Genomic DNA, 10,489 nt, shown 5'->3' on the forward strand with positions numbered 1-10,489 from the left:
TCTTTAGGTTAGGAGAGTATTGTGATCTCCGAACCCTTTTAGTCCATAATCTCTTATTCTGAAATTGACAAGTAAAGATGCCAGTAGATTATTTGTTTTTGTTTTTTTTCCCCTTCTCAGATGTATGTTTAGTGGCAATTGGTCTAAATCCATAAATAATTTCATGTAATACACTGAGCAGCCATTGGAAGGTAAAGATTTTCAGTGATTTACTTGTATTAGGATCAGTCTAATAGTCTAATGGATAACAGTTCTATATCCAGTAACCAATTTCCTGACTTACCTTACCTTGACATTAAGACCTATTTTTAAAAAACTGTTTGGAGTTAACAGGCTCAAGAGTCAAGAATTTTTTGTGTTATTTTTTATTGGGCTAACTCCATTGTTGGGACAAGTTAGACAAGGTTTCAGGCGTCAGGGCGACCAAAGGAAGGACACTTCATGCCCCCAAATTTGTCCATTGTCTCTCCACATTATGTAGTTGGTCTGGTAAAAGATGTGTTGTGAAAAATCCTTGCCTCTAAGATGCTTCCTGGACCTTCCTGGCTGCAGGAACGCTCCAGCCCGTGTTAATAGACTCCCTTAAACTTTTCTAAATCTGTTTTATTTCCATTTAAATTTTAAACTGGTTCTTCAGAAATCTTATCCGTACACTTGCAGGAACAGGTTTTAAAAAACATATATTGAAATAAGTATACACGTCAAAGATTTAAGAACTTCTCATTTACAAAATATAGTCTAATTCAGAAGCCTGAACCTTTTTCCCCTTTTGAACTAACTCATAAGAGTATGAAATGTTTCTTTGGCTATCTTGTCAATCGTATGAATCCGTTTTGCAAAATGTGAGCTCTTGTGTACTTTCTGAATAATTAAAAATTGGACAGTTATTTTGGTATTTGTAGTATTGTATTCAAGGTCTTCCCAAACAATCGACTTTTCAGAACTACTTTGAAAAAATGGGAAATCCATCTTGTGTTTCAAAAAAGCCAGAGGGAAGAGGTGATATTGATTGCAGTGGCATGAATGATTATATAGCTTATCATTTGAACACTTATTTGCTGATGAGAGTCCTAGGTTTCAATTCTTGCTTCAGTGGTTAAACAGTTACCTTTTTAAAACAGTAAAATGGTTATTGGGAGTAGTAACTAGTACATAGGTCTCAGCTTCCCCAGGTGATTGCTGTAATTGCTACAGTATGGAATTATGCTTGCTGTTATGCACATGTTCATAATCATTCACGCAAATTCTCTGTATACGTGTTTCCATTCTGGTGAATTTTTAATTATTTTGTACTAAGTGGAAATACTTCAGTGGAAGATTGAACTGCTTCAACCCAAAACTTGTAGTATGACATTAAGGATATTCTCATGGGCAGCAGAAGATAATGTGTTTGATCCTTCTAAGATATAGCAGGAAATAGTACCTAGGTCTCCTATACTTGGATAAAGGCAGGGTGGGGTTGGGAACTGAGGAGTAGGCTGTTCAGTTCAATCTGAGACCTGCTCAAAGGATACCTACCAGATTAAGGCTTAAAGGCAAGATTAGTGAAGAAGTGAGCTTCCTGATGGGACTAACGTGAGCTGAGTGCGGAGCTGCTTAGCACTGTTAAAACAGGTATTTCTGAATATGTTGAAAAGATGACGTTTAAGTGTCTGAGCAACTTTACTAGCAAAAAACTGATGTGTTTAGGAATTTGTCACCTCCAGGATTAGGCAGCAACTGGGCAAGAGAGTTTTGAAGATTATGATTTTTTTTTTTTTAATTTGGGCACCTACATCTCAACTGTCACCCACTTTCAGACGGAAGTCTTTATAAGGATCTGTCCCTTAGTTTTGAGGTGGCTTAACTTCAGTGTATTATCCTATTATCCCATTAAAGGCAGAGAGTGAGAGCTGGTTACTTGGTACATGCCTGCCATAGCATCACTGCCTTGCCTCAGTAAAAGGGAGAGCCACTGTTGTGAGCTGTCTTTGGAAATAATGTGACTTTTTATGCAGGTGTTGGAAGTCATTTTATCTCATTTTTTAATTGCAGAAATGATGACCGAGAAATTCTACTGGAGTGTCAGAAAAAAGGACCATCAGGAAAAACATTTGCTTCCATAGCTGCTAGGTTGAACAAAAGCCCCAATCAGGTATGTAACTAATTTTTATTCTTCTTCTATGAGAAACCATATATGTCTCTGTTTCTAGTTGCCCAGGAGTACTGACATAAGCACTAAATGTCAGGGGTGTGAGTTCCTGCTAATGAGGAATTATTTTTGTCACATGCATTTTGATGGGGTTTGGAAGAGGAATCTCTCAACCCCTGCTTCTGGTGCTGAGTCAGCAGTAAGAGAAAACAGGGCAACTTGAGGCTATAACAGGAAAGTTTTACATCTTTTTTGTCAGGTTAAAAATGTACGTAATCGTAAAGAGAGTAAAAAGGTGATTTCAAAGTTTAACTGAAAAATATTTTTCATGAACAGTTTTTTTTCTTCTGTTCTCTGAAATTCTTGGAGTAAAGCTGATTTGAAAGGTCATGGTTTAAGTGCTGCACTTCTAGGAATATATATATACATTTTTTTTCCTCTCAGATGCAGGCTGGACTGAGACAGAATGCCCATTCCTCTCCATAACAAGTCTGCCTGCCTTTAGAACATTGTAGCCAGTTGTACAGAATCCACATTCAGGTTACCTTCACCACAGGCATCTTCTAGAGTTAAAAATGGTCAGTGCCATGACACTTACACAACTTCTTAAGCTTCCTGGGGAGTAAGCAATATTAAGTTATTGACAAACAAGTAAACAGATTGCAGCACATTAAAATTAATAGGGCTTACCAGAGGTCTCTTGCTCTGAAGGAAGGGCTTGTGTGCCTGCACTTTTATCATTGAAGTCCTAGTGACATAATTGTAGTCTAAACCTACCTCCTGTCCCACAAGTGAGACATGGGGTATCAAAACAAAAAAAAATGGGTGCAGCACAGTTCTCCAGTCCCATCCTATGGATTTGATTGTTGTCTGGACAGGTCAAAGCCATGGTTCCATCTTTTCCCTTCTCTTGACCTCAACTCTGATTTTCTTCTATGAGTGAGCCACTTTGTAGTGGCGCTTGTACTCAATTTTGGCAGGAGCTTGCACAGGCTGTTTCCTAAGTAAGTGGGGCATGATCTCCACTTACTTAATTGATCACAAGCTAGTCCTGCATTTGTAAAGGTTTTAATGTTGGGGGTACATATAGAAGATAGAGTAGCTGTTTTGTCCCTTTATTTTTTCTCAAGATTGCTATCACTCTTGACTTTAGCAAGTTGTCTTTCATCACAGCTTTTTATGTAATAGCATATATATCTAGCATCTCTAGGATTTCCTCCTGGTCCTGGTATTTGAGCTACCCAGGTCTTTTTCTTTTAATTTCACATACAGACAGTGTTATAATATTACACAAACACATAGTCCCTCGATAATAGGGTCTCTCAAAAAACCCAACACAACACAAAGCCTTTTTTTTTTAAATGGGAAATACTGCATCATCAAGGAATTTATCATGATTATTGACACAAAGTTCTACTAAGTTTATAGGCTATGTCAGTAGGATGTGATCTTGTCTGGGGTGCTCCCATACAACCAGAAAACAAATAATGTATAAGGTTCAGATATATTGAAGGACAGGCCCAGAATAAAATGAAAAATGGGATCTAGTAGTGCAGTACTGTACATGATTTCCAACGTGTCAATATAGTATAGACTGAATTAAGTCTGTATAACTTCCCATTATGAACTATGGGTTTAAAGACTGGCAGTCAGATTCCAGTGTGCCCCTATTAGGTGCCTAAGTGAACATAAATGCCCAAGTGTGACCTCATTCTGTCCTGCTTGACTCCTTGAAAAACTTGTAACTCAGAAGGTGGGTGGGGTCCTCTTCCTCCTAGCTACTCTACTAAGATAATAGAAGGTTATCATAAAAGATGTATTAATGGATTCTAAAGGACTTGGGATAGAAGAGGATTTTGCTAGCAAACCTAATAGGTGGAGTAGGATTTGGCCCTGGGTCTTAACCGGCATTCTGTGTTTGGAGATTAGGCTTTGTGGTATCATTTTTCTCCACCTTTACCTCTTCAACACATGCACATGCATTTTTGGCTTCTATTATTTGCACTTCTAAATTATCTGTCAATATTGCTCCAAAATTACGTGCGCGCGCGTGTGTGTGTGTGTGTGTGTGTGTGTGTGTGTGTGTGTGTGTGTGTATATAAACGCTTTAAATGTCTTAAAAGAACTTAGAAACTGATCCAACAAAGCATTATTCCTATGAATGATCAGTGGATCCACCCATTTACCAGAGTGAGGACTTCCTGAAGACACAACTCTCCTCTACAGAGGATTCCATTTCTGTGGAATGACTGGGTTAACTAAAACCTGAATCGCCAGATGTTCTAAGAGGTGGAGAGTGAGTGTAGCCCCTGGCAGACTTCACATTTAAGATGTGATTAACTGGTTAATTACATCTTAAGTATCAACCCAGCCATACACTGATGCAGTTAATGGCACAATAAAACCATTACTGTGGTTATAAATAGAGCATGGAATAAGCCATGAAATAACAAATGACTTTGCCTTACCATTGCACCTTAAATTGAACATCTGTCAGTAGTTTAGTAAAACACATCATACTTTCTATTGGAGAAATGAGTTTAAATTTTCATAGAATCATAGAAGTCGGGTCGGAAGGGACCTTGTAGATCTTCAAGTCCGACCCCCTGCCTGGGCAGGAGAAAAAACTGGGCTCAAATGATCCCAGCTAGGTAGGTGTCAAGCCTCCTCTTAAAGACCCCCAGGGTAGGAGCCAGCACCACTTCCCTTGGAAGTTGGTTCCAGATCCTAGCCACCCTAACTGAAGTAGTTCTTATGGATGTCTAATCTAAACCTAGTCTCCAACAACTTGTGGCCATTATTCCTTGTTATGCTAGGGGGCGCTAGGGGAAACAAGGTCTTTCCCAAACCCTTCTGGTCCCCCCCTAGTGAGTCTTGGAGTGTGATTTCCATTGACTTTTCTTTGGGATTCTGCTCCTAAATCTCATAAACCCTTTTGAAACCGCCTATAAAATCTTGCAAAAGCAAATGGCAGCTGGGAAGAGGTGAGAGTATCAAAACCCGTGAAAGTCCAGTTAATGTTCTAGTACTGTAGGATTAATCTGAGCTGTTACATATTGAAATCCAGAACATTACTAATGTGATCTTTTTCCCTTCCTCCTTAGGTTTCTGAAAGATTCAAGCAGTTAATGAAGCTGTTCAAAAAGTCAAAATACAAGTAATTAATAAGGAAGCTGCTCTTGTCGTACAGGGTTTAGTTGTCATCAGCAATGATGAACTGCACAAGTACACACAGATTGTGGTACCACTGGAGGTATCCAAGTCAGAATACAGAGTTCATTAAACTGTTAACTGTTTGTGTAAACTATCTTTTTTACATACTGTTGAAATGTTTTATTATATCTCAATAAGCAATAGTTTCCATTCTTTTAGTTTCTCAATAGATGTGGGGGGAACTAAAACAAACTAAGGTGGTTGAAGAAGAAAACACATGTACAAATGTAGCAGCATCAGTTTAAGATGATGGAGATTCCTGTCATTGAAACTTGTTACATAACCACGAAAACTTGTGCAGTCAAATGAAAGTTACTGGTTACACCTGGTAAAATTTTCTGTATGACAGCATGGAACATGGTTTTTAAAAACCTGAAGGACTGCTTGGAGCCTACTTTTCAAGAAATCTGCCCTCAGCTAGCAAATGACAAATGTGCCAAGTTGCATCTGTTTGAAGCATCAAAATACTGTCAAATGTTTGTTAGGACATTGTGCTTTTCCCTTTAAAATAATGCAGTTTTATCATAGCAATATTGCTAAATATAGTTTCTCAAATACCTGGATTTCACATTAAGGGACATACTTTCTAATTAACTTCTGAAAAATGCTCATTAACATAGTCCCTTCCTCAGACTTTTTGGATCAAATTCAATGTGTATTACTTAATGACTTAAGTGGTTTAGAAACGGAGTTACGCAATTACCTATAAAGTGTGATTTCATATTTACTGACTAGGGGGAAGCCCATTCCCCAAACAGCAATTAAAAAGCAAACCCATTTAAAATATTTTGACAGCACTGGGTCCATTTTTCAAAGTTACTTCTTAGCATAAAATGTCTAATTGCATGTGTTGTCATCCTTAAAATCTCAACATTTCAGTTTTATTGGTTTATGATATTTACAGTTTACTTTAGCTTCTATCTTCCCCCCTACACCCCCTCAAAAATAATCAGTGAAAACTTATTAAGCTACCAGTACATCTTTCTTTTCCTCTGCCATCAAATCCATATGGACAGGAGGTAATGTACTGGAGGTGAAAGTCTGCTGGACTGTTTAAATTATTCCTTGATAGGCCTTTTTTTTAATAAAGCCTTCAGGTGTTACCTGTGGAGTCATGAGTGCTGTATTGACAGAAAGCATGTAATCTATGTTTTAGATGACAGTTGTGACAAAGTTATAAGGAATTATTTAAACATAGGTTGTGATGTCTCCTTCAGTCTTACTCGCTTCTAAAATTGTATCGCTTTTGATTTATCAGATTTTTGTCTTTGAGGCATGCAAGCAATACCTAATGAGGTTTTAATAGGAGATGGCCCCTGTTATGCCCTAAAAACTATTTGTGGCAATTGTTTAACCTGTTGGAGATTAAACAGATTAACAACTCTGTGGACATATACAAATTGCAGACTTTCGTTTGCTTGCTCGAAGTTTGTCAGGGCACTTTTCTTTTTAAAATGCACCCTTACAGAACAAAAGGCACTAACAAAAAGTTAATGTATTTCAATGTTCCCTCCTTCCTTTTGCCAAAGCAGGCAAGATTTTGTTGTTTAATAAACCCTTTTTCTCTCTACTCAGCTTTTCCTCTGCTTTAAGGGGAAAAAAGATGACTGTTTCAGTTCTGACTTGGATTCCTTTTTTGTAAATTGTGAAACACTTTTAAAATGTTATGCCTATTGTAAGTACGTGTACAGGTTCCTTTGTGTAAAATATTGTGCGTGTGTGTGTGTGTGTGTGTGTAAAGAGAGAGTGAGTTTGTTTAGCCAAAGATAATTTTTAAATATGATAAACTCCAAGTTTATTTTCTATAAAACAGTTTGCTGACTGTAAGAGTAATGCAAAAAATAAAACCTTGTAAAGTTCACATACTTATGTTCTTTTTGATCAAATGTTGGCTTGGAGTGTTTTGTACTATTGTTTGTAAGTTATTTCTTCATTAAGACTTTTGATACATATATGCAACAAGTACTGTATGTAAATCTACAGTCTTATTTGTGAAACCTCAGGTAAATGAAAGGAATTTGTCTGAATAACTGTTGGTCAATGGTTTGGCAAATGCAACTGCTATGCAGCAGTATTAAAGCAACTTCTGTTATAAATAAGGAGGCTGGAAGTTCTGTCCTTTTCTTCAGGAGGAATGGTAAGCATGGAAATGCTTAGCGAACACACTGATGCAAAAGCAACTTGAATTATGTTTTGCTTATTTCAAACTGGCCTCAGAGCACCATGTCCTGTTTTAGGCCCCACGCTTTATTAGAGTTGGACAAATTGGAGCACAGCAAAAATGATCAGTGGCCTGGAAGACACAAAGTACAAGGAAAGGATGGAAGAAATGCAGTTTATGTAGTCTAGAAAAGAGAAGACTGATGACTGCCTTCAAATACAAAAGTTATAAGGAAGGTGGTGATCTGTTGTCCTCCATGCCACAGAGCACAGGACTAGAAAGAATAGGCTTGAATTGCAACACAGAAGATTCATGTAGGCTTGATGGTCCTCTCCAGCCAGATGCCTCCCTGCTATGCAGGGTCACCCGTTCTCCCAAGCTGCCCATCCATATTGTCCTTTGGCCCTGTGGACCACTCTTCCTCCAGGGGTGGGAACAAGTGCAGAAAGTAGAAGCTGGAGGAAGGAAGGGGAGTCCAGACATTCAGCAGCAGTAGCAGCCAGGGGAAAGTGATTCCTGGATTGGGAGCCTGGAGACTACAAATTAGGTTTGTTGTTTTGTGATGTTTTTTTTTGGGGGGGGGGGGGGGGTTGAGGGGAGGGTATAACCCTCTGGCCAGTTGCACAGCCCTGATTTAGACAGCTCCTTTCCCAAGGATGGTAAAATAAGAAAATCACCTCAAAAGAGTATACAGTTTCTATCCTTAATCTGTTAAAGTTCCTAAATACCTGGCTGGGATGTTTAGAGAGGCATGGTCCTGGTTTGAGCTGGGGGTGGACTACATGCTGCTGGGCCCATCCCAGTCTCACTTTTCTATGATTCTAAATAATAAATCTCTTAAACTTTTGTGATTTACAGAAGGACTGGATCACAAATGTTGCCCCACTACAAACAAATTCAAGTATGTCTTTAAAAGTCTGAGAATTAAGTATTTTCTCTTGGAGTGCTGTTAAACCAGAAAGAATATGGCTGGTTTAACCCCACTGAGATTTCTCATCCGACTTGTGATTTATGAAATAAATTCTTCTGGAAGACCACCTCGGTCCCACAGCAAAACTTTGGGTTTTCTAGGTTTCGGCTCCAATAAAGCTAGCTGACAATATTTCTGAGAAATCTGCCAAATACTAGTTTTGAATTTCAAGATCTGTGGAGAAGTTAGTCATGCATAGGGTTGTGATGACCTGGTGATTAGTAATAATTTAATCTGTGATCTTCCTGTATTCTTTGATGAACATAATTGGCAAAAGGGTAGAAACTTGAAGGATACTTTTTGCAGCCTGTGCTACTGATAGCACAATTGTCTATCATTGTTGCTTCACTATTTGAAAGTTAGGACTACTTGCACTTTTCACAAGTTGTGATCCTTAACTGCCAAACAAACAACCTGTAGACATTTGCATCAAATTTTTCTGGATAACAATCAGTTGAAAAACGCCTGGAAAGACTTGTCAGTACCCTGTCTAAAAAAGCTAGGGCTTACTTAAATTATCAGTGCACCTAGGATTTAATTAAGAGAATGCTTAGCTTTCCTAGGAAAAATATTAAATTAGGCAGTAGGTGGCAGGTAATCCAACAGATGAAATCTTCACCTATCTGAGGATGGCTGGCACAGTTTCTTGTCTAAACAGTGAAGAATAAATTAATTACCATACAACACCAAAATCAATTGTCTCACGAGCTGTAAGTAGTGAGGCTTGAGGACTTCAGACCATACAAAATCTCAGCAGAAAGCAAATCAAATCTTGCCAATGGATGACAACAGCAGGAGAATAAAATTCATAAACTACAATACTGATGTAGTTAATCTGCTTGATAGTCTTTGTTGTTGTTTTTAACTGACGATGTTCAGGTGAAAGGACTATAGATTTCAGAGTACAGGCAGTCCTTAGACTTACGATACAATTAGTTCCTGAAAACTACATCTTAAGTTGGAATGTAACTCAGAACCAATTTTCTTATAAGAAACAATGTTTTAAATAGGGGATTGGTTCCTGAACCAAGGCCCAATAGCCTATTTTCACCAAAAATACCCCAGAATTTTGTATTCAATCAATTATAGATGAGTAATATTGTATTTATATTGTAAACAGTAATCATATTGATTTGGAAAGACTTCTTTGAGGAGACTTTGCTGGATGTTTTGAAAGGCTCTTGATTGGATTTTTTGAAGGGTTCTTGGCTAGAGTCTTCTCAGGAGTCTTGCCTGCAGGTTTTTCTGGAGTCTTGTCTGCTTTCTTAAAGAAAGTGTCCAAGGAAGTTTGGACAGATGTTCTCCAGGGATATGAGTGACTCGGCCAACTTGTTTGCTGGCGTGGCGTGGCGTGGCGTCGCATTGGATCAAATGCTGAAAAGTTGAAACTGATGTCATAAAGTTGAAACAGGGTGTCAATTTATAAATGTTGCAACTGGAAACGTTGTAAGTCAAAGACTGCCTGTAATCAGAATGCTGCTTGTTTGCTTAAAAAAAACATGGACAGCTGCTTTTGTAGTGTTTTTGGCTGAGGACAAGGTAATCTCCGTAATCATAAATTATTACACATCATGCTTTTCTATGTAACACAAGATAACACTATAATCTGTCTTCTAAAAGATCCCAGTATCTTTACTTCCAGCCCATTGTACAGCATATGATTCAGCCTGCCAGACCACTAGAGTTAAGATGTGTTCAGTTAGGAGGCACTGAATTAAGCATGTAGAATTGAAAAATTTAATACAGTGTCTTTTGTGTATGTTATCTGGTTAAAATAACTGCAGATCAGCATCTTGGTATAAGTATCACTGGTAGTGTAACTAATAGGGCTGTGCGAAGCTTTGGGGGGTGAGTCAATTCAGAGGAGATTCGGCCCAATTTGGTGGCCAAATCTCCAAATCCAAATCAAATCAGGGGACCAATTAAAAGGTCCAAATCGGTTCAAAGCTCTCCAAAGATTCAGAGAGCTTTGTTGATTTGGGCAGTTCCTGGTAGCTGGTAAGTACTAGGAGCG

General features: G+C 38.3%; 1 protein-coding gene across 1 annotated transcript in view; it reads left to right on the plus strand.

Moving 5' to 3' along the window:
* CASP8AP2 (caspase 8 associated protein 2) overlaps positions 1 to 7,443 on the plus strand; it is a 29,807-nt gene extending 22,364 nt beyond the window's left edge. Inside the window, exons 8-9 of the mRNA XM_019537757.1 lie at positions 2,035 to 2,134; positions 5,236 to 7,443. Coding sequence (XP_019393302.1) covers positions 2,035 to 2,134; positions 5,236 to 5,292 — 157 coding nt within the window. The 3' untranslated portion in view covers positions 5,293 to 7,443. The remainder of the gene's footprint in view (positions 1 to 2,034; positions 2,135 to 5,235) is intronic.
* The last annotated feature ends 3,046 nt before the right edge of the window (positions 7,444 to 10,489 follow it).

Source organism: Crocodylus porosus, unplaced genomic scaffold, assembly GCF_001723895.1.
Source record: "Crocodylus porosus isolate Cpor-Errol unplaced genomic scaffold, CroPor_comp1, whole genome shotgun sequence".
In the NCBI taxonomy this organism is placed as follows: domain Eukaryota; kingdom Metazoa; phylum Chordata; order Crocodylia; family Crocodylidae; genus Crocodylus; species Crocodylus porosus.